The sequence below is a fragment of the Rana temporaria genome, chromosome 11 (genome assembly GCF_905171775.1).
Source record: "Rana temporaria chromosome 11, aRanTem1.1, whole genome shotgun sequence".
Lineage (NCBI taxonomy): Eukaryota > Metazoa > Chordata > Amphibia > Anura > Ranidae > Rana > Rana temporaria.
Window position 1 is genome coordinate 103,503,732 of NC_053499.1, and position 24,651 is coordinate 103,528,382.

General features: G+C 47.6%; 1 protein-coding gene across 3 annotated transcripts in view; it reads left to right on the plus strand.

Moving 5' to 3' along the window:
- CTCF (CCCTC-binding factor) overlaps positions 1-24,651 on the plus strand; it is a 260,150-nt gene that overhangs the window by 45,753 nt on the left and 189,746 nt on the right. For all 3 annotated transcript variants that reach the window (XM_040328784.1, XM_040328783.1, XM_040328782.1), the window contains exon 2: positions 8,526-9,303. In XM_040328784.1, coding sequence (XP_040184718.1) covers positions 8,535-9,303 — 769 coding nt within the window. In that variant the 5' untranslated portion in view covers positions 8,526-8,534. The remainder of the gene's footprint in view (positions 1-8,525; positions 9,304-24,651) is intronic.

The following is a 24,651-nucleotide window of genomic DNA, read 5'->3' on the forward strand; positions in this document are numbered from 1 at the left end:
GAAATGCGTCCCTTCATGTAACAGGCAGAACATCAGGAACAGGAGGAGGATTCAGACGAATCCGAATCGGAGGATGGACTTTGCTCAGACTCTAAGAAAGATCTGGCTTTAGAGGGCAACTTATTTCTCTCGGAAGACGCGCATATCCTTTATAAAGCTATAGCAGACACATTGGGTATTAAAGAGCAAGAAGCCGCAGAGCTCGCACTACATAAGATGTACAAAAGGGCTACAACCCAGGAAACCTAGAACATTCCCTGTACACCAAACTCTTAAAGACATCGTCAAAAAAAGAGCCGGAAGACCATGAAACAGATGCACTACCTTCGCACAAATCATTTAAACATGGGGGGGGGGGGTGCCCAAGGTAGATCTGTTCGCCTCCAAAGCAAACGCAAAATACCCAACGTTCTTCTCACTAAATCCTATGGATGGCAACAGCTGAGTTGATGCCTTCAGTCAGAGCTGGGGATGGCAACTGTGTTATGCATTCCCCCCTACTTCCATAATACCAAGGGTGATTAAAAAAATAAAGGCAGAGAAAGCAACGGTGATACTAGTAGCACTGCACTGGCCCCAAAGAGCATGGTTCAGCCACTTGAAAAACCTCAGCATCCAACCTCAACTGACACTGACGGACTGGCCAGATCTCTTATCACAGGGCCCAGTCAACCACCCGAACCACAGAATCCTGAAGCTTTTGGCTTGGTTGCTGAAAAGGTAAGACTTCAGAACAAAGGACTGTCAGAAAAGGTGATAAATACCGTCCTAGACCGTAGGAAGCCGTGACAAGGGCAATCAACGAGAAAGTGAGGAATAAGTTGTCTCCTGGAACAAAAACAAACTGATCCCCAGCAGAGGAATAATCCCAACAATTCTGGATTTTCTGCAAGACGGAGCAGACAAAAATATCTCCCAAGCCACGCTGAAGGTACAAGTGGCAGCACTCTCCTCATTCATGGACACCAGACTCGCAGAGAATCCCCCTGATAAAGCGATTTCTGATGTCACTTAAAAGCTAGAACGGCTAAAATGAATAGAACTCCAACTTGGGACATGTCCACGGTACTTGGAGGGTTCCTCTCCCCTCCATTCGAACCGATGGAGGACAGCTCAGACAAAAACCTCACTCTAAAAACTGCACTTCTTGTGGCCCTGGTATTCGCCAGAAGAGCAAGTGAAATCCAAGCCCTGTCCATGATGGAACCATGCTGCCTAATACACTTAAACAAAATAATTCTCTCGCCAGACCCAGCCTTCCTACCAAAGGTCTCTTCAACATTCCATAGAACCCAAAATATCATCCCTTCGCTTCCAAAAACTATGGACAAGAAAAGAGACACATGGCAAACTCGATGTAAGAAACACACTCATTACATACCTCAAGAGAACGAAGGATTGGCGAAGAAAGACCTCTTTGTCCTCTATGGCGTTAACAAGGGGAAACGGGCATCCAAGAATACCATCAGCAGATGCATAAGAATGGCCATACAGACGACCTATGAGGCATAAAACCTCCAAGCAGGATCGATCAGAGAGCACGCAACCAGAGCTTGGGCAACCTCGGTCGCAGAGAAAGCAGAGGCGACTCCGGAGCAGATCTGAAGGGCAGCAACATATAGACCAGCTGTCCGACCAAGACCAGGCATTTGGTCGCAAGGTGCTCCCACCCTAGTAAGTATTGCTTGATACATCCTCTCGGATGCTGCGCTGAAAGACTATTCGAGAAAATGGGTACCTGGTACTTTTTTCTAAAGTCTTCCAGGGCAGCACTAGTTCCCACCCATAAATAACAAATACCAGGTACAATGGGGAAGCTTTAGGCCCCTTTCACACGAGGTGCTTCTAAACTGCCAGTAAAACACTGAGCGCTTTTCAGGCACTTTTCATTAATTTCGATGGAAAGGGAGAGGGGCATTCTTTCACTGCACGGCCCCAGTGTGAAAGCCTTCTTTGATTCTATTGGAAATGGGTTTTCGTGAGCTTTTCAGGCTTTTTTTTTTTTGCGTGAAAGCACCTCGGTGTGTGAGGGAAAGCCCCTCACACACAGGTGCTTTCACACAAAAAAAATCTCAAAGCAATCTTACTGAGATTTCATTCGGTATTTTAAAACAGAGGCGCACAAGTGAGACTGAAATTTATAATGGTGGACTAATGTGTTTCCTGTTTCAGGGAGGAGGAGCCTATCTCTCGGATAATTAATCTACGGTAAGTTCTCCACTCAAAGGGACGGGCTTAACTAGAGGGTTGCTTACTATGTACTACTGTGCATAGAGGTTGCACTGGGGCACAATAGGCGATAGAAAGTCTTTAGTGAAAATTACATGGCAAAATCATTAATGTTCACCTGGACACCTGGCTGGGCTGTGAAAGGGGAGATGATTGCTGCTCCGGGATTAGGCAGAGGCCACATGGGGGTTTTGAAGGACATGGGGGAAGTCTGGCATGGGCCATATCCCTTTTGGGGTTGAGATTGCACCCTACTGGTGCTTGGCCTTGCAGTGGCACTGCGCTTGAGGTGGACGGCACTGCACTGCTGGTAGGCTGCTGCTCAATGCCAGAATGCCTTATTTTCATGGAAACACATTCCTCTGATTCTGTAGCAGACCCTGTGCTAGTACCAGGTTCATATACCAAATCAGAATCTGACTGAGACTCGGAGCTCCCAGCTGCTCTCATCGCTCAGGCTAAGACGCTGGTAATGTTTTTTTGCCATACTGGTGACTGTTGTGATACATAAACTAGACTGCACGATTCTGGGAAAAATGAGAATCGCGATTCTTTTACATAGGATAAAGACCACTATTCTCCAAAAAATTTATTTAACCACTTAAGGACCCCTTCACGCCGATATACGTTGGCAGAATGGCACGGCTGGGCACATCAACGTATATGTACATTGTCCTTTAAGCCCAGCCTTGGGGGGCACGCTCCCGCGACCCGGTCCGAAGCTCCGTGACCACGGGACTCGCGGACCCGATCGCCGCTGGAGTCCCGCGACCGGTCCCCGGAGCTGAAGAACGGGGAGAGCCATGTGTAAACACGGCTTCCCCGTTCTTCACTGGGGCGACGTCATCGATCGTGTGATCCCTTTTATAGGGGGACACAATCGATTGACGTCACACCTACAGCCACACCCCCCTACCGTTGTAAACAAACTTGAGGTCACACATAACCCCATCAGCGCCCCCTGTGGTTAACTCCCAGACTGTAATTGTAATTTACACAATAAACAATGCATTTTAAATGGTCCCAAAAATGCGTCAAAATTGTCCGACTTGTCCGCCATAATCGCTGATCGCCGCCATTAGTAGTAAAAAAAAAAAATTAATAAAAATGCAATAAAACTATCCCCTATTTTGTAAATTTTGCGCAAACCAACCGATAAACGCTTATTGCGATTTTTTGTTTTTGTTTTTTTAACCAAAAATAGGTAGAATACGTATCGGCCTAAACTGAGGGAATTTTTTTTTTTTTTTTTATATATTTTTGGGGGATATTTATTATAGCAAAAAATATTGAATTTTTTCTTCAAAATTGACGCTCTATTTTTGTTTATAGCGCAAAAAATCAAAACTGCAGAGGTGATCAAATACCACCAAAAGGAAGCTCTATTTGTGGGAAAAAAAGGAAGACAATTTTGTTTGGGAGCCACGTCGCACGACCGTGCAATTGTCAGTTAAAGCGTCGCAGTGCCGAATCGCAAAAAGGGGCAAGGTCCTTTAGCTGCATTTTGGTCCGGGTCTTAAGTGGTTAAAGTTATTTTCAACACAAAGCGGAGCTTATGTGCTTAAAGGGGAGTTCCAGCCATTTGTATGTTTATTAAAAGTCAGCAGCAACAAAAAGTGTAGCTGCTGGCTTTTAATAAACAGGCACTTACCTGCTCCAGCGCTCCAGCGACGCGCCGGCCGGGGCTCCGCTCCTCTCCCCCCCTCCCCGGCCGGCGTCTTCATCTTCAGTGTGGGCACCCGGCCGTGACAGCTTTCGGCTTCACGGCCGGGCACCCACAGCGCATGCGCGAGCGCTAGCTGCACTGCGCATGCGGCGCGGCCCGGCGCCGTGTAATTGGCCAGGAGATCGCCTAGGACCTGTGACGTGTCCTAGGCGATCGCCTACAGCAGCCACTTCCTGAAGGCGATTAAGCTTAGTCGCCTACAGGAAGGAGGAAGTGGGACAGGAAGTCCCACTCGTGCTGAAGCCCCCACTCCCCCCCCCAAAAGAATTACATGCCAAATGTGGCATGTAAGGGGGAGAGGAGTGGGTTAAGAGGAAGTTCCAAATTTGGGTGGAACTCCTCTTTAACCGCTTGCCGACCAGCCGCCGTAGTTTAACGGTGACGGGCGAGATCACGTAGATCTATGTCATCTCGCCGAGCAGCCAATAGGGGCACGCGCGCCACCGACTCACGCACGCTTGGCGGGAGCGATCGCTTGTTACAGAGTGAGGACTGGGAGCTGTGTGTGTGTGTGAGTGTGTGTGTGAACACAGCTCCCGGTCCTGTCGGGGGGAAATTACCTATCGTCTGTTCATATAATTTATGAACAGCGATTTGTCATTTTCCTCCAGTCAGTCCACCCCCCCTTCAGTTGGAACACACCCAGGGAACATACTTGACCCATTCCTTGCCCCCTAGTGTTAACCCCTTCCCTGCCAGTGGCATTTTTATAGTAATCAATGCATTTTTATAGCACTGATCGCTATAAAAATGCCAATTGTCCCAAAATGTGTCAAAAGTGTCAGATGTGTCCGCCATAATGTCGCAGTACCGATAAAAATCGCTGATCGCTGCCATTACTAGTAAAAAAAAAATCTTAATAAAAATGCCATAAAACTATGCCCTATTTTGTAGACTCTAACTTTTGCGCAAACCAAACAAACACTTATTGCGATTTTTTTTTTTTACTATGTCGAATACGTATCGGCCTAAACTGAGGAAGAAATATATTTTTTTTATGTTTTTGGGGATATTTATTACAGCAAAAACTAAATAATTTATTTTTTAAATTTTCACTCTATTTTTGTTTATAGCGCAAAAAATAAAAACCGCAGAGGTGATCAAATACCACCAAAAGAAAGCTCTATTTGTGGGAAAAAGACGCCAATTTTGTTTGGGAGCCACGTCGCACGACCGTTCAATTGTCAGTTAAAGCGACGCAGTGCCGAATCGCAAAAATGGGGCCCGGTCATTGAGCAGCAATATGGGACGGGGCTGAAGTGGTTAAATATAGTATATGCAAATCTGACGGACTGTTTACATGTTAAATTTTAAAAGCCCCAGCAAACCTGCTGACCTTACATGCTTGCTAATGTCAAGTGTTATAGGTGTCACCGGTGCAAGAAAATTATATTTTAAATATATAAGTGATCTGCTGCAATACTGTGTGAACCCTCAGCGGAGGGTTAAAGATGCATATAGAATTTTTTTTTTACTGCACTGATCAAATTATCCAAAAAGTGCTATTTAGCTGTGAACTAAATTAGTGCACAAACAACCATAAATCAAGTGCTATATTAAAGTGGTTGTAAACCCACTTTTTTGAATTTTGCCTACAGGTAAGCCTATAATAAGGCTTACCTGTAGGTATAAAGAATATCTCCTAAACCTGTACGGTTTAGGATATATTCCCCTCACAATGCGCCGCTGATTGCAGCGGCGCTTGCGCAGGGGGGATACTCGGCTGAAGGGCCAGCCCCGCTGACCCATGCCGGAAATGAAATCTCCCACGCTCGGCGTGGACCAGGTAAGTTCCCTACCTCGTTCCGAAGTAAGTATTTCATAATGAGCTAATATGTGGTGCATACTAGCTCATTGCTGTAGGTGTCACCGGCGCAAATAAAAAATAAAAAACGTGATCTGCTGCAATACCGTGTAAGCCCTTAAGGGTTTAATGTGCATATGAAAGAAAAATGTTACTGCGCTGATCTAATAATCCATGAGGTGTGATCTCTGGGGATGTGAACTATGAACTGATTTAGTGCACAATCGACCATATATATTATCAGGAGTTGAAAACACCTAATATTCAATATGGATAAACTTATAATAAATAAATTAAAACAATCTGTGAAGATATGTTATATAAGTGTTACAAAAACCTGAATACATTAAACGTGACCCAAACAAAATTTTTTTTTTTGGTTGGTTGACCTGCACATCAATGTGTCATAATGCTCCTATGGAGGAAAAAAATGGCTGCTCTTGCTGCTCCAACCCTACCAATAGTGAAAACAAAGCAAAAAAGATATTCCAAAAATAAAATAAAAAATTAAAATAGTCAATCACAACAAAACCAATAGTACCAAATGTGCAATGCGCCAGCTGCGCTGAAAATATATAGTCCAATGACAGTTTTGCTATTACACAATGTATTCCAATAGGAAAAAAAGGGTTCAATGCTGGTAATGCTGTATAAAGAAAAGTGCTGGTAATGCTGTATAAAGAAAAGTGCAACTGTCTCTTCCACCCGACAAAGATGTGCCACCATCACCAATGGTTGAACTCAACACTCACCAGACCCCAGGTCATAAAAGGCCCCAAAGTAGTGTCTTTTCTTTGTCCGTTAATGGATGTTGCCTCCTTCTCCCTTTTACAAGATATCCTTAAATCCTCAAAAACAAGGGGCTCATGGTGTAGTACATAAAAACGTATTTATTAAAAAGATGTAAAAGATGCACTTACAAGAAAGAGTGCCTTAGACCGGCACTGGTGTCTTTGGCAGTGTCAACCGTTAAAAGCCGCTGACCAGCATTTAAATGGCGTCTTGGGAGGTGTGCATACCTCGCTCCTCTCCTCATGTACTGCTACAAGGGGTCCTGGCGTGCTGGTATGTTCCCCACCTTGTGTGTGTGTGTGTGTGTGTGTCCAAACAGCCTCTACGTGTTTCACTATTGCGTCGTCAGGAAAGCTGTCCGTTTTCATCAGATCGCTCCATAGGGACACAGCGGTGCCTGACAAGCCCCTCCCCGCTCAGTGAGCAGAGAGGAGCTTGTCATCCGTCGGCTCAACGGAGATCTGCGGACTGATCTCCTGCTGAGCAGACAGGAGCAGGCGGACTCCGTAGCGACGGAGTCCGCCAAGTGTGAATGAAGCCTTAAAGGGCACTCGACCATGGGCATTGAGTGCTTCATGGGCAGTGCATCATCAGGCTTCTATGGCTCAGATCTGTAAAGTTGCAACTTGGTCTTCGGTCCATACATTTACCAAATTTTATCAAATAGATGTAAGAGGACATGAGGATTCCGCCTTCGGGCGTAGTTTATGGCAGACAGCAGTATATGGCCTCACGTCCGGTGGTGGTCTTCTCGATCTGTGTCTCCCATTCTTCATATTGAGCATTGCTCTGGGACGTCCCACTATGTAATTTATGGTTCTGTGTCCCGTTGTTTACAATAAAGGAAATAGGATTTGTAATAACCGCTTACCTGTAAAATCCTTTTCTTGGAATACACCACGGGACACAGAGGTCCCCCCTTCTTATGGGAACCTTACTGCTTTGCTACAAAAACTGAGTTGCTTTCCTTAGAGGAGGGGTTATATGGAGGGGAACTTGTCTTCATTGGTTGTGCCAGTGTTCAATCACCTCTGGTGACCATACAACCCACTATGTAATGATTTAAGGCTCTGTGTCCCATGGTGTACTCCCAAGAAAAGGATTTAACAGGTAAGCTGTTATTAAAAATCCTATTTTTCGTCCGATTTTCGGATTGTCAGTACGGGCCATAAGGTATTTTCTGGTTTCTGTCCTGCTTGTTAACAAGTTGCCTTTCTTGTTGCTATTTTGCCATTTCCTGGTCAAGGTGTTCTTCCCTAGATCTGTTGGTGCTTTATATATAGGGTTTCCAGCATCAGGTATTGGTGTCTCAGATTTGCAAGGCTGCCATCTGGTAGTTACAGGCATTGTACACTTTCAGGTGGTTTTGCTGGTTTTATATTCCCTGTGCTGTTTACAAGGTAAGGCAAGCAAAGGTAGACTCGCATGTTGTGGCTGTAGTGTCATGTCTGATTGATTACCCTAATGTTCATGTATTGCTTTGGCTAGCTAGTCCCTGAGCATCAAAGGGACAAGGCAGCTGTCTGTTTTGGATTATACAGTGTCCAGTGCATGCCTTGTTATCTACTCCACCTTGCATCACAAATAGAGTGCTATTGTATTAAAAAAACATTTCCAACTGCAGTGAGCTTCCTGATGGTGTATGTTCTGCTTGTTCTGTGTGTCTAAATATAATCTGTGTGACTCCCATCTGCACCAGCACAATCTGAGACCCAGGAAATTGTGAGATGTTTTTTTACAGAAAATTACAGATCTTGCACTACAGAGGCCATGAATTACCCTGTGCAGCGCCATGCGGAATGCCCATACGCAAACAAACTGCTAAAACAGGACTGGGAATATTTACTCCTTCAAAATGCAAAGTTGTAGTATAGTTAAAATGTAAAGAAAATTCCCACTAGCAGCTGGTAAATTGATATTGATAACTGCGTTTTTAATGGCCTTTCTTTTGAATACATGTTGTTTGTTTTACAGTTGGTGAAAATGGAAGGCGATATGGCAGAAGCCATTGTTGAAGACTCTGAGACATTCATGAAAAGAAAGGAAACAAAGACTTATCAGAGGCGGCGAGATGGTGTTGCTGATGATGATGGGTGTGTTCTAGTGCATAGCCAGGCAGATGGAAGTGAAGTACCCCATGATGTTAATAGCAATGTTCAAATGGTTATGATGGAGCATCTTGATCCTGCAATTCTTCAAATGAAAACAGAAGTAATGGAAGGTGTAGTGTCTCAGGAAGGGGAAGCTATTGTAGATGATACACAAATTATAACTTTGCAAGTTGTAAATATGGAGGAACAACCAATAAATCTAGGAGAACTTCAGCTTGTGCAGGTACCTGTTCCCGTTGCTGCCACATCTGTTGGGGAACTTCATGCAGCTTATGAAAATGAGATGGCTAAAGAAGGCCTTCCAGAAGGAGAACCTATGATCTGTCACACGTTGCCTCTTCCAGAGGGTTTCCAAGTTGTTAAGGTTGGGGCAAATGGTGAGGTGGAAACTCTTGAACAGGCTGAGCTTCAGCCACAAGAAGAATCTACCTGGCAGAAGGATCCAGATTATGCACCACCTGTCAAAAAGATCAAGAAAACAAAGAAAAGTAAACTTCGATATACAGAAGAAGGAAAGGATGTTGATGTGTCTGTTTATGATTTTGAAGAAGAACAACAGGAGGGTTTGCTCTCAGATGTAAATGCTGAAAAAGTGGTTGGCAACATGAAACCTCCGAAACCAACAAAAATTAAAAAGAAAGGTAATATGACTTTAAAATTCTTACTATGTTTTTGTAAACTTCTTATTAGTCATGTTTATGCAGGTGTACAGATCTTCCTGTTTCAATAAGGGTTGATTTTGACGTGCCTTAGGCTCGGTTCACATTGGTGCGCTGTGCAACATTGCATGTGATTCGCACTGCAGTGCTCTTTGGTCCGCACCAATTTCGGATTGCATAGATGTTCACACCCATGTGATCCGATTCCTGTCCGAATTGACAATGACACCCCCAGAACCGATTTGGTGGTGTCCTTAGCTTTGTATTGACAATCCCAGGATTCCGCATACGTCAGTGTTATCTGCCTGCGAGTCGGGTGCGATGTGGGATTTGCAGGGTTCCTATATCGCACCAGTGTGAACCGAGCCTAAATCTCCCTTGCCTCTGAGGCTGGGTTCACACTTGTCCAATACAAGACATTGCATGTGATTTGCACTACATTGCTGTGCACATCGCATGCGATGTGTGTGCGATGCAAACTGTAAGGCTGAAATCGCATCATATTTGCACCAAAATGCTGTAGGACCCTTTTTTTGGGCCCCTCTGGAATCAAATTGCATGGCTGTTCACACCCATGCAATCTGATTCTTGCACCATTTGACAGTTTGCACTGTGATCTGCACCCCGATCTGCCGGTGTAATTAAAGCGGTGGTTCACCCTCGGTGACACGATTTTACCATCGAGACAGGCATTGTAGCGCGAGCTACAGTATGCCTGTCCCGATTTTTTTACCCCCGTACTCACTGTGTACTCGTACATTATAGATTTCGGCTCCCGCGGGCAATGGGCGTGCCTATGGAGAGGGAGGATGATTGACGGCCGGCCCTGGCACGTCACTCTCCCCGAAGACAGCCGGAGTAGGTCTCGGCTCTTCACGGCGCCTGCGCACAGGCTATGCGCAGGCGCCGTGAAGAGCCAAGCCTATTTCGGCTATTTCCGGAGAAGCGTGACGCGCCAGAGCCGGCCGTCAATCATCCTCCGTCTCCATAGGCACGCCCATTCCCCGAGGGGAGTCGGTATCTTCGATGTACGAGTACACGGTGAGTACGGGGATAAAAAAATCGGGACATGCATACTGTAGCTCGCGCTACAATGCCTGATTTTATGGTAGAAGAAATTTTTTTTTTTTTTTTTGGGGTTTATAGGGTGAACCCCCGCTTTAACTTTCTAGTGACACCTGCAGTGGTTTGCAGGGGGCAGTGTGAACTAGCTGCGATACGGGAACCCGCACAAAATTCACAGGGTTTCCTGCATTGCACTAGTGTGACCCCCAGCTATAATGCAGAGGCTAGGTATTGAGGGAAAAAATGTGATTCCTCCTCATTGCCTGTTTTAACCCTATTTTTGCCAAGAAACTTGTTGCATGTGCATTGCAAACAGTTGCAAGGCATTTGAGGCATTTCCACATCAGTTTACATCAGGGGTCTCAAACTCAAATTACCTGAGGGCCAACAAGACAAGTTTTCATATGCCATGGGGGGCCGCATGCAAACTTTCAAACTTCAAAAACAACAGTACTGGTGTCAGCGAACACATTATTAACCCCCAGCACTGGTGTCAGCGAGCGCATTATTACCACCAGCACTGGTGTAAGTCAGGGTTTGACAAATTTGCTTGGAATCTAGGAGCCAGCTAAAAAAGTTAGGAGCCAGAAAACGCACCCCGTCCCGACGAGCTTGCGCGCAGAAGCGAACACATACGTGAGCAGCGCCCGCATATGTAAACGGTGTTCAAACCACACATGTGAGGTATCGCCGCGATTTGTAGAGTGAGAGCAATAATTCTAGCTCCTCTGTAACTTAAAACATGCAACATGTAGATTTTTTTAAACGTCGCCTATGAAGATTTTAAAGGGTAAAAAAGTTTGTCGGCATTCCACAAGCGGACACAATTTTGAAGCGTGACATGTTGGGTATGAATTTACTCGGCGTAACATTATCTTTCATAATATTAAAAAAAATGGGGATAACTTTACTGTTTTATTTTTTAATTAAAAAAAGTGTAATTTTTTCCCAAAAAAGTGCGCTTGTAAGACCGCTGCGCAAATACGGCGTAACAAAGTATTGCAACGATCGCTATTTTATTCTCTAGGGTGTTAGGATAAAAAATATATATGTTTGGGGGTTCTAATTAGAGGGAAGAATATGGCAGTGAAAATAGTGTAAAATGACATTAGAATTGCTGTTTAACTTGTAATGCTTAACTTGTAATACCAACGGCCACCACCAGATGGCGCCAGCTCACATCTGGTGGTAATAACTTGTAATACCAACGGCTCACCACCAGATGGCACCAGCTCAAAAAAAAAAAAAAAAATTTTTTTTTTTTTTTGCTCCCCTCACTTCCACCCTGCCTGAGGGCCATTTATAACTGGTCCGCGGGCCGCAAATGGCCCGCGGGCCGGTACTTTGAGACCACTGGTTTACATGCTACGTTGACTCGGCATGACCACCGAACACTACACAGTTAAACATCCCCATCTGCTGCCTAGTGAGATTTAAGGGAGTGGTGTTGGGGCGAGACGGTCTGCAGGCAGCAAACGCGCAGCTCAACCACTCATTTTGGATCCCTCACACTGCAAGTCTAAACAAGGCCTTAAGGATAAGTTCACCTTTGGAAACATGTTACATGTTCCTTACGTTATTAGGGTTGAACATGTTAAAGCGAAGTTCCACCCAAAAGTGGAACTTCTGCTCATCGGGGTTAATACCTTTTTGACAGGTATCCTTTCCCACATCCGGGTCGTGACGTCAGCGTGGGGCTCCCTGCTCCTCCCTCCCCCTTCCACCTAATAGGAGAGAGGAGCTTAAAAGTGATCTTATCCTTTAAAGGGGTTGTAAACCTATGCATTAAGGTGCAAAAACACCTGTCAGTCACCGCCCCCCCCCCACCCCGTTTTTTACTTACCCCTGCCCCAAATTTCGCTCGGCGACGACGCGCTCCCTCTCTATGGGGCCTTGGCTCTTGTCAGGATAGATTGATAGCAGCGCAGCCATTGGCTCCCGCTGCTGTCAATCAAATTCAGTAATGTGGGGGGTAGGGCCGAGCCATACATACTTCTTCCAGGGTGTTATTTGAGAAGGAGCCGCCAAGGAACCCCAGAAGTCAGTGTTAGGTGCCACTTTGTGCAAAACTAACTGCACAGTGGAGGTAAGTATGACGTGTTTGTTTAAAAAAATATATTAAAGCTTTACAATCGGTTTAATGCTATTTTCTCTTTCGTCCATGGACGGACACAGCTTTCTTATACTCTCGACTGTAGGGTTATGTTCAGTCTATTAGGAGAGAGGACTAGGCAGACATGTTAATGGTTAAAACATGTAAACTTTAGCAAAGCTGAAACAGCCCCACCCATCTGGTCATAACCCCTCACACTGCTCTGAGCAGCTCAGTTTTTTTTCTGCCTAGTAGAGAAGGACCTGACTCCCTTATGGGCCCATGGTCCTGAGGGACTTTTTATTTTTAAAGATTTAATTTTGTTTTATTTTTTGATCCTGAGATCTTCTATCAACTGCCGGCTGGGTGACAGGCTGGATAATATAGATCCTTGTAGTCTCCCCAGTCCGTCCTTCGAGCGCAAGCAGGCCTTAGCTACGCGCTGGGTCGGCCACAATATACCCCATTGCTCCAGGGGTGGCCGGTGAGCTTTTCTGCTCCGGGGCTCACTTATGACCGCTCGGAAGTGGGTCTGTCAGGAACGCACCAGCAGTCCTCGTAAGGACGGGTAAGTACTTTCCCTCTGTCTCGGCAGGATGGAACAGCTGGGCTTCCTAGGTAAGGTCGATTTTGGGGGTCTCGAGTCCCTCTTCTTTTCCTCCCCTCTTTCCCATACCTGGACCTGTTGTGACTGACCTGGGGGTTTTCTTTATCCTGGCTGGGGGCTGCGGGGGTCTAATCTCTGTATGGGTGATTTGCTATGGGGGGGGGTCCTCCGCTCCAGGGCCACTGTTTTTTTCCAACCTTCTCGTCCACATCTGTCCTTGGCGCTGTATTTTTTTTTAATTTGGCGCCATTTTCTTGTGGCTGCGCCGCTGCTATTAAGATGTGGCTGGTGGCCACATTGTAGCCGCACTGTGACGCAGGTACCTAATGCAAGCTACCATTTTCTAGTAGCTCAGCGCCCCTGAGGTGGCTAACGGCCATCTTTGAGTTGATTTTTACACAGGTTTTGGCCTCTAGTGCTGAGGGGGCTTTATGAACGGCGCGAACAAAGCAGTTTTTACCTCAGACACTCAGCCACTAATTGTTTAGTACTGGAGAGCGGACTGCGGCTCTGTGCAGCTTCTTGTCAAGGTGTTGAGTCCCCTGGGATACCCCTTTTTGGTCAGTACAGCAAGGAGGGTGGGTTTCTCTTTTTGTGCACTTGTACCTTGACATTGATGGTTGTCAGGTGAGCGGGTCAGTATGGCGTCAGAAGCTGGCGCTTCTTCCCTAGACATTCCAGTGGTGACAACCGATGCCCCTGCATTTGCGGTCCCTGTGGGCAGTCCTGGAATAATTTGTTGCCAGGGTGGAAGCAGTGTGCTGGCACAGGTGGGGTAAAAAACGCCCCCTCCCCCCAACATCTCATGGGGAGTCTGACGTAGGCCCGGCTGCGGCCCAGGGCCCTTGGTTCTGTGGTATCAGAGGATGCGGACCAGGACTTTTCGGGCAGTGAGGAAGACTCCAGGTCTGGGTTAGCGCAAGACAAGGCACTTGTTGGAGCTCTTATCACCGCTGTGCGGGACACTCTTAAATTAGGATACTGCTAAGGGGTCGGACCCTTTTGGGTCCCACAAGCAGGCCCGCACTGCTAAGGTCTTTCCTTATGTGCCCTTTTTTGATAAGTTCATAGATAAGGAATGGGAACGACCGCAGAAAACCTTGGCGATCCATTACCCCTTTGAGGAGAGCCTTTTGAAAAAAAAATGGACATCTCCCCCTGTTGTGACCCCCCCCTGGTATCTAGGTTGAACAAGGCAACCACGATTCCGGCTGAGGGAACTCCTGCTTTTAAGGACCCTGCTGACAGGAGGTCTGAAGCGGTGGGTCGGTCCATTTTCTCTATGCTGGGTTCAGCATTACGGCCTATTCTAGCTACGGCACTGGTGTCGGACACTTAGTGAATGGGCAAGACTATTGAACCAGGAGTTGGAGGAGCATCCTCCAGGATGTGTGGAACTGGCTGACCAGTTAGTCCATGGCCTCAAGTATGTCTGTCTGCGATGCAGCCCTGGATGCAGCTCCCTTGATCTCTAGAGCCTCAGTAACTGCGGTGGTTCTGCGGCGTCTGATTTGGCTTAAGGTCTGGTCTGCAGACCAGGCTTCCAAGAAGGCTCTGGCAGATTTGCCCTTCTGGGGCGGGAGGCTGTTTGGTTTCTCCCTGGATGACCTAAATGATGCCACTGGGGGGGGGGGTAAGGGCACGCTCCTCCCCCAGTCCAGAAAAGGAAAAGAGCCAGGGCCCTCTTTTTCCGCGCAAAAGCAGTATTTTCGTCGGGACCCACAAACAGGCGTCCTCAGATGGGCAAAGGGCCAGCTGGGGGACAAAAACGTCCCTGGGTTCGCTAGCCTGCAGACAAATCTGTGTCGGCATGAAGGGCCCCCAACTCTCGGGTGGCGGGGACGGCTGCATGAGTTTGCGGCTTGGTGCACCTCCCTGATTTCCGACCAGTGGGTCTGCAATGTGGTTTCATCAGGATACAAGATAATTTCTTTCCCTTAAACCTTCCTCTCCCTTTTCCGGCTTGAGAAGCTCTTTGGGGCAGTACGAGACTTGTTGAGCTGCGGGGTGATCATACCCGTGCCACTGCGGTAAAGGTTTCAGGGTTTCTACTCTAATCTGTGGTCCCGAAGAAGAATTCTGGACCTCAAGGCTTTCAATGCATTTGTGAGGGAAGTTCAGGATAGAATCGGTTTGCTCTGTGGTCGCTGCTCTTCATCCAGGGGATTTTCTTATGTCCTTGGACATCAAGGACGCATACTTGCATGTCCCCATATATGTCGGGCATCAGAGGTTTCTGTGCTTTGCGGTCGGGGAAGACCACTATCTATTCGTGGCTCTTCCCTTTGGCCTGGCATTGAGTACAAGGGTTTTTACCAAGGTGCTTGCCCTGATTTGCAGAAGGAGATCCTGTATCCTGTCCAATTGGGACAAGTCTCCGTGGTCCCTGGATTGTCAAATCTGGGGGAGCCACCTGGTCAGGACTTCCCTAGTTTGGTGGTTGAGATCTCTGGCTCTTAATGCCGGAAAGTCGTTCCTTCCTTTTCATTGGGCGGTGATCACGACTGGTTTGGGGGGGGGGTCTGGGGTGTTCAGTCGACCACAGGGTCGCTGGACACAGGAATAACCTCGCCTGCCGATCAATGTCCTGGAACTCCAAGCGATTAGGCTGTGCCTCTTCTCATGGTCGCAGAGCCTACAGGGGCGTCCTTCCGGTCAGGATCAAGTCGGACAACGCCACGGCGGTGGTGTATGTCAACCATCAAGGAGGAACAAGAAGCTCGGCTGCAGTGTCTGAGGTCGCTCACATCCTGAGGTGGGCGGAACAGAGCGTGCCAGCTCTATCGGCCGTGTACTTTCCAGGTTTAGACTACCTAAGTCGCCAGATGCTTTACCAAGGAGAATGGTCACTACACCCGGAGGTTTTTCAGCTTCTGTGTATGAGATGGGGCATGCCAGACTATCTCCTGGCTTCTCAATCGGAAGGTGTTGAGGTTCGTAGCCAGGTCAAAGATCCTTGGGCAGACTCGAAAGACGCGTTGGTGGCCCCATGGGGACAGTATCGGCTGATATATGCATTTCCCCCACTAACACTGCTTCCTCGTCTGCTCCACAGAGCGGAATCCGAGGGGATCCCAATGATTCTAATTGCTCCAGATTGGCCTCGGCGTCCCTGGTACGCCGACCTAGTAGGCCTGGTGGCAGATGCTCCTTGGCGACTGCCATTACGGGAGGACCTTCTGTCGCAAGGTCCCATTCTCCATCCTGCTTTACAGTTGCTGGCTTTAAGTGCATGGCTGTTGAAAGCCAGGTGCTGAGAGACCGGGGCCTGTCGAATTTAGTCATTTCCACCATGCTGAGGAAGTCTTCTAGGAAGATTTACCATCGCACGTGGAAGGCCTACATCTCTGTGTGAAGAGATGGGGTGGCATCCACGCACATAGTCTGTTTCTAGGATCCTGCTTTTTTAACAGTGGGGTGTAGATCAGAAGCTTGCCTTGGGCACAATTAAGGGGCAGATTTAAGCTTTGGCTGTTTTTTTTTCAACGAACCTTGGCATCCCCACTCACTGGTGAGTATGTTTGTGCAAGGGGTTCGATATGTGGCTCCCCCGGTTCGACCACCACTACCTCAGTGGGATTTGAACCTGGTGCTCTCGGTGCTTCAGAAACCTCCTTTTGAGAACATCAGATGTTTGGTTTTTGCTTGCTTTTTCCACCCCTTGTTTCTGACACTGCTTGGGGACGTCCCTACAGTCAAGAGTATAAGGAAGCTGTGTCCGTCTTTTGTACTTACCGTAAAATCCCTTTTCTCTGAAGTCCATGGACGGACACAACACCCATCCCTCCTTTTTTGGAGTTTGTACTGCTTTTTGACGAACTGAGCTGCTTAGAGCAGTGTGAGGGGTTATGACCAGAGGGACCACCCCCTGGGCGGGGCTGTTTCAGCTTTGCTAAAGTTTTAACCATTAACATGTCTGCCTAGTCCTCTCCTAATAGACGGAACATAACCCTGCAGTCAAGAATATAAGGAAGCTGTGTCCATCCATGGACTTCAGAGAAAAGGATTTTACGGCGAGTACCAACAATCCTATTTTTAGCTATATACCGTATTTGCTGGCGTATAAGACGACTGGGCGTATAAGACGACCCCCTAATTTTCCAGCCAAAATGTTGGTTTTGGGATATACTCGCCGTATAAGACTACCCCCTTCCTACTAGTCATGCCTCGCCTCACGGTGCCACCATTACATGCCAGACTGTGCGCCCCGTTACATGCCAGACTGTGCGCCCCGTTACATGCCAGACTCGCTGTTCCCTTACCTTATCCTAAGACATGCAGAATCGCGGCCGTCCATTTTTTCAAAAGCCACGCCTCTTACGTCTTCTGTTCTGTGATAGGCGGAACACTCAGCTTCCCAGGAGGCACTGTGTTCACTAAACAAAGGACGAGAGGGCCTCCGTGATAGGCGGACACTAAACACAGTGTCTCCTGGGAAGCTGAGTGTTCCGCCTATCACGGAACAGAAGAAGTAGGAGGCGAGGCTTTGAAAAATGGACGGCCGCGATTCTGCATGTCTTAGGATAAGGTAAAAGATGTTAGGTTACCGGCGTATAAGACGACCCCCGACTTTTAAGAAGATTTAAGGGGTTAAAAAGTCATCTTATACGACAGAAAATATATCTGGCTAACGCACCCCATTGCTGTGGACAGGTGGATCTGTCCCTAGAGCTTTACCCGCACACTCCGCTGGTTTGGTAAGTAGATTCTCCCTTTCCCACTTCCGACAAGACTTCCCTCCCTTCCACCTGGCCCTTGGTTTTACCTCCTGGCTAAATTGCTGATCCTCTCTTCCCACCTGGCATTGTCTCCCAGCCTGTGGATGGCTGATATACTCTCCTGTCTGATTGCTGGGTTCCTGGTTGTCCCAGTCCCCTGGGAAGATGCAGTTCATGCCTGGTTTCAGTGTGGCTCATTTGGCACACTGAGGGTTACTTGTGGCTTAGGGTGCTGTTTTATTTTGCCAAAGCTGTTCTGTTCTGCTCCTGTGGAGCCAGTAGCCATTTTCCTTTCGGCCATGCCAGCCAGGGCAGAGACTCGGTCTTGGAACTCTTGTGGAGGTTCACTTTGTACTGGCCAGGTAGACAGAGGTGCACATGGCGGCACAGCTTCTAGTGCGGAACCCCCCCTCCTTCCTCCCCTCACTGCTGCAGGCTATTTTTGGGATGGTTGGCTCTCCTGTTCCCCCTTTTTCCAGGTGGGACTTGCTGGGTGGCCACATTGAGTTAGGACTAGCCTGCAGCAGTGAGGGGAGGAACACCGCTTTCCCTTTAAGAGGAGGCAGTTCCCAAGGCTCCCTTGGTCTCGTTTGGCTCCTTGTCGGCAGTCCTGGCACTCTGGTTCCATGGTAGACGGTGGAGGCATCGGTGGTGCCATGGGATGTGTATCGTCTCATTGACGTCTTCCCCCCTCAAACTGTTGCTCTGCTGGATAGCAGCCGAAGAGATTCTGTAAATTATTTTATTATCTTTTCATTTGAAAATTACACTTTGCTACAATGTAAAGTAGTGTGTACAGCTTGTATAATAATGTAAATTTGCTGTCCCTTCAAAATAACGCAACACCCAGCTATTAATGTCTAAATTGCTGGCAACAAAAGTGAGTACACCCCTAAGTGAAAATGTCCAAATTGGGCCCAAAGTGTCAATATTTTGTGTGGCCACCATTATATTCCAGCACTGCCTTGAACCTCTTGGGCATGGAGTTAACCAGCGATTCACAGGTTGCCACTGGAGTCCTCTTCCACTCCTCCATGACGACATCACGGAGCTGGTGGATGTGGACCCCTTGCGCCCCCTCCCCCAAACCTTCCGTTTTGAGGATGCCCCACAGATGCTCGATAGGGTTTCGGTCTGGAGACATGCTTGGCCAGTCCATCACCTTTACCCTCGGCTTCTTTAGCAAGGGGGTGGTCAAACATGGTGGTGTGTTTGGGGTCGTTATGTTGGAATACTGCCCTGTGGCCCAGTCTCCTAAGGGAAGGGGGATCATGCTCTGCTTCAGTATGTCACAGTACATGTTGGCATTCATGGTTCTCTCACTGAACTGTAGCTCCCTAGTGCCGACAGCACTCATGGGGCCCCAGACCATGACACTCCCACCACCATGCTTGACTTGTAGGCATGTGCACTCAACTTCATTCGACCATGGAGAGACCTGTTCCGAGTGAAACCTGTCCTGGTAAACTGCTGTATGGTCTTGGCCACAGAACTGCAGCTCAGTTTCAGGGTCTTGGCAATCTTCTTATAGCCTAGGCCATCTTTATGTAGGGCAACAATTATTTTTTTCAGATCATCATCATCAGAGTTCTTTGCCATGAGGTGGCATATTGAACTTCCAGTGACCAGTCTGAGGGCGATGACACCAAATTTTACACACCTGCTCCCCATTCACACCTGAGACATTGTAACACCTAGTGAGTCGCATGACACTGGGGAGGGAAAATGGCTAATTGGGCCCAATTTGGACATTTTCACTCGGGTGTAACAGGGCTCAACAAAATCCGGGCGCCCGGTCGCAATTGCGATTAGAATTAGTGACCTGGCGCCCGGGGAAGCTTAGGCCTGCAGAAGGCCGCAAAGCCGCAGCCTCAATTACCGGCCAGCGCAGCCCAACGCGATCGCGTGGTGGGGGAGGTGCGGGCGAACGGAGACACGGGATACCCCATCCTGTGTCTCCGTGCTCCCCTGCCACGCCGGCCGGCAATTGGGGCCGCTGCTTTGCGGCCTTCTGCAGGCATAAGCTTCCTTCTGTGATCTGGCGCTATCTTGTGGTGGCCGTTGGCATGACAATTAAACCAGCAATTCAGCAATTCTAATGGAGATTCCCCAGTGTTTTCACTGCCATCTCCTGCCCTATGATTAGAGCCCCCAAACATTATATATATTTTTATTCTAACACCCTAGAGAATAAAATGGCGGTCCTTGCAATACTTTCTGTCACACCGTATTTGCGCATCGGTCTTTACAAGCGCATTTTTTTGGGGGGAAAAAATACTTTTTTTTTTTTATTATTAAAAAATAAGACAACGGTAAAGTTAGCCCGATTTTTTTTTTTTTTTTTTTTTAATATATACTGTGACAGATAATGTTACGCCGAGTAAATTGATACCCAATGTGTCACGCTTCAAATTTGCATCCGCTCGTGGAATGGCGACAAACTTTTACTCTTTTTTTAAAATCTCCATAGGCGACGTTTAAAGAATTCTACAGTTTGCATTAAAATTATTGCTCTCGCTCTACCAATCGCAGCGATACCTCACATGTGTGGGTTTAAATACCGTTTACATATACGGGCACTACTCACATATGCGTTTGCTTCTGCGCGTGAGCTCGGCGAGACGGGCGCGTTTTCTGTCTAACTTTTTTTTAGCTTGTTTCTAGATTCCAAGCAAATTTGTCAAACCCTGGGGTGTAATCACTTTTGTTGCCAGCAGTTTAGTCATAAATGGCCGTGTTATTTTGAGGGGACAGCAAATTTACACTGTTTATAGCGGGGTCGACAATATCCGGGCGCCAGGTCGCAATTGCGACAAATTGTGACCTGGCGTCCGCCAGTAATTGAGGCCGCGTGTCTCCGTGCGCTCCCATTGCGCGGCGGGCCCGCGGCCTTGTGGCCTTGTGAAGGCCCAAGCTCTTCCTTCTGTGCGCCATCTGGTGGTGGGCGTTGGCATTACAAGTTAAACAGCAATTGTAATGTCATGTTTCACTATTTTTACTGCCATCTCCTTCCCTCTAATTAGAACCCCCAAACATTATATATATATATATATATATATATATATATATATATATATATATATATATATATATATATATATATATATATATATTTTATTCGAACACCCTAGAGAATAAAATGGCGATCGTTGCAATACTTTCTGTCACGCCATATTTGTGCAACGGTCTTACAAGCGCACTTTTTTTGGGGAAAAAAAACTTTTTTTAATTAAAAAATAAGAACAGTAAAGTTATCCCAATTTGTTTTATATTGTGAAAGATAATGTTACGCCGAGTAAATTGATACCCAACATGTCACGCTTCAAAATTGCGTCCGCTCGTGGAATGGTGTCAAACTTTTACCCTTTAAAATCTCCATAGGCGACGCTTAAAAAAAAATCTACAGGTTGTATGTTTTGCGTTAGAGGAGGTCTAGGGCTAGAATTATTGCTCTCGCTCTAATCGCGGTGATACCTCACGTGTGGTTTGAATACCGTTTACATAGTCGGGCGCTACTCACGTATGTGTTCACTTCTGCGCGCGAGCTCGTTGGGACGGGGCACGTTTTCTGGCTCCTAACTTTTTTTAGCTGGCTCCTAGATTCCAAGCAAATTTGAATTGCTCTTGTGAGATAATGTATCATTGCACTCGGAGGGTTCACCCGCGTTCCTTTTTGTTCCCTGGGCTTCAATTTGGTCTTTTTTTTTTTTTTTTTTTTTTTAACCTTTCTCAGAATCTGGCCTTTACTTCTGCTCGGCGGGTGTTGGATCTGGCAGCATTGTCTTGTAAGCCGCCTCCTCTTGTAGTTCATAATTTAAAAGATTATCTTTGTCCCTCTCCCTCCTTTCTTTCAAAGGTGGTGTCCGCTTGTCGCTTGAATGAGAACATTGTCCTCCCTTTTCTTTACCCTTGGCCATCGCATCCTAAGGAATGGCACTGCACCCCTTATTTGTAGTCCAGGTGATTCGAGTTTATTTCTCTTCCGTTCATGGACGGACACAGCAGCCTTTAACTGTAGGGTTATATCCGCTTCCTTCCAGGAGAGTTGGGCAGAAATACAGCACTTTTCTATGCCTAACGTCAGGCGAGGACAGGCCCTCTAGAGTACTGTACTCTGGAGATTTTTTTTAGCGATTTTTTTTTTTTTTTTTCCTGCATTTTATGGATCCTGTGATCTTCTATCAACTGCCGACTGGGTGACAGGCTGGGTCTTGACTCTTGTAGTCCCCCCATGTTCGGCCATCGAGCGTGTGCCGGCCCTCAGCTTTGGGTCGTCCACGACAGGCCCCATTGCTCAAGGGGCGGCCAGGGAACTTCTTGTTCCAGGGCACACATATGACCAGTCTCTATGGCTTTGTCACAGTGTGTCTGGCCGACAGCCATGCCGTTAGTGGACGTTGGTTCTGTCTGGGATACCTCCAGCCGGTGGTCGAAGGACGGGTAAGTATGGCCCCTTGCTCAGGTAAGGTGGTATGGCTGGAATTTTCCCCTGGGAGGTCGACTGAGGGTTCCCCCTGCTTTCTTCCTTTCTTCTCTCCCTTATTTCCTTTCCCTCCTTCCCCTTTTGGGTAGTGGCTGTGAGGGGGGCCTTCTGGGGTCTCTTTATTACCACAAAACCGGTGTCTATAGCGGGGGCTGTGTGATGTGTGTTTTACATATGTGGGCTGCGCTGTGGTGCTGGGATGCTGTGTCACTGTGGGTGTTTTAAACTGCACAACGGCCGCCATTTTGCCGTGGTCACGGTTTATATGGTCGGCGGCCATTTTCCTGTAGTCCTATGGTGTTTTTTCCTCATACGGCGGCCATCTTGGATTTTGTTTGTCCTCATGCGGTCGTTTTAGCGCTGCAAAAAGACCGCAAATCTCCCTGAGGTGACAGACGCAGCGCACACCTCAGATCTGTCTCAGCTCACGCTACGCCGGGTGGGGTGGTGAGTTCCCTGGGGGCCTCTACCTCTGTTTTTAGCAGCCAGGAGGTGACCGGTGGGTGGTTCTACCTTGCAGTTCAGGGTTACACAGCGGTGGGGCATTATGGAGCCTGAACCGGGTACTTCTGCCCCAGCAATGCCTGTGTTAACCCTTGGTGCCCCCCCCCCCCTGCCACATCTGTTGAGGCAATGTCAGCTGTCCTAGAGGCGTTTCTCGCCAGGTTTGAAGCAGCTGCTGGCCAGAAGGGGGGTAAAAAGCGCCCCCTCCCTGAGCCTGCTTCTAGGGATGTCTGACACAGAATCGGGCCCTGCTGTTGCTTCTGCCGCTAGTTCTGTAATGTCAGATGATGCGGGCTTAACCCACGCGGACAGTGATGATGGCTCTGCTTCAGGGTCAGTCGCTGATAAGGAGTTTGTTGGAGCCCTTATTTCTGCGGTGCGTGATACTCAGAAACTTGAGTATGTGGCGGAGGCACCTGATGTGCCAGTCCCTTTTGGGTTCTGCAAACAGCCACGCACCGCAAAAGTGTTTCCTTGTGTTCCTTATTTGGACAAATTGTTGTACAAGGAATGGGATACGCCGCAAAAGGTTTTTGCCATTCCAAAAAACTTTGCAACCAGTTATCCCTTTGAGGAGGACCTTTTAAAAAAGTGGGTCTCTCCTCCGTCTGTGGACCCTCCCGTGTCCAGATTGAGCATGGCCACCACATTGCCTGTGGAAGGGGCTCCTGCATTTAAGGACACTGCTGATAGGAGAGTGGAGGCTGTGGCTCGCTCCCTCTTCTGTAGTGGGTTCGGCTGTGAGGCCGGTTCTGGCCGGGACTCTGGTGTCAGACTCTGACCAAAAGGGCGAAGCTTCTGCTGCAGGAGCTGGAGGAACGGGATGCTTCCGAGACCTGTAAGGACCTGGCTGAACAGTTGGTTCAGGGTCTGAAGTTCGTCTGTGAGTCGGTCCTGGATACGCACCCCTTGCTTTCCAGGGCTTCCGCCTATGCAGTGGTATTGCGCCGCCTTGTGTGGCTGAAATGCTGGTCTGCGGACCAGTCCTCAAAAAAGGCCTTGGTGGATTTGCCCTTTAAGGGTGAGGTTTTTTTTTGTGGCATCTCTGGATGACATCATTAAGGATGCCACAGGTGGTAAGAGCAGTTGTCGACCCAGAAGTGGTCGTCTCTTCGATTCTGCATGAGAGTTCTGGGTCTGATGGTGGCTTCTTTCGAGGCGGTCCCGTATGCCCAATTCCACACCAGGGATCTACAGAAGAAAATTCTGTCACGTTGGGACAAGCTCCCGTCTTCTCTGGATTACCAGATTCAGTTGAGCCATTTGGTCAAGTCTTCCCTGGTGTGGTGGTTGACGTCTCCGGTGTGATACATTTGCCTATATGTCTCAGTTTACTGCTCCCTGCTAGCCAGGTTATTGATGTGCTAATGTCCCCTCACTATTTCTAAAGGTTAATTGATCTATTGTGTTGTGTGAAGGAGAGCTGGGTTTAAGTGGCTTGGGTTAATTATTCTGATTGCTTCATTGTGGTAATTATCTCTCTATATGCGGGGTCGAGCGGTCTGGTTGATGTATTCAGTACAGCTAGTGCTCAGCGTCATTGATATCATTGTCTAAAGAAAATGTGTTTTCAGCATCGGCCCCGTCGTGTCTGCCTATAATCTGTATGGAAGCCCCAGTGTGAGGGGGGCGGAGATTTGTCATTGTAACAGTTTTGGAAATGACATATAAGCTGTGTGTTATAACATTAAAGTCTGTGTTGTTCAAGCAGTAAGCTGGTCTCATGTGTGGCTTTCTGGGCGATTCCAGGGATATCCCTCCTCGTGGAATATTGGGGTGATTTTCGTTATGGGAAGAAGGGAACGTTGACGGGGATATCATACCGATACCGTCACAAATTGGTTGGCAGCAGTGGGATTTT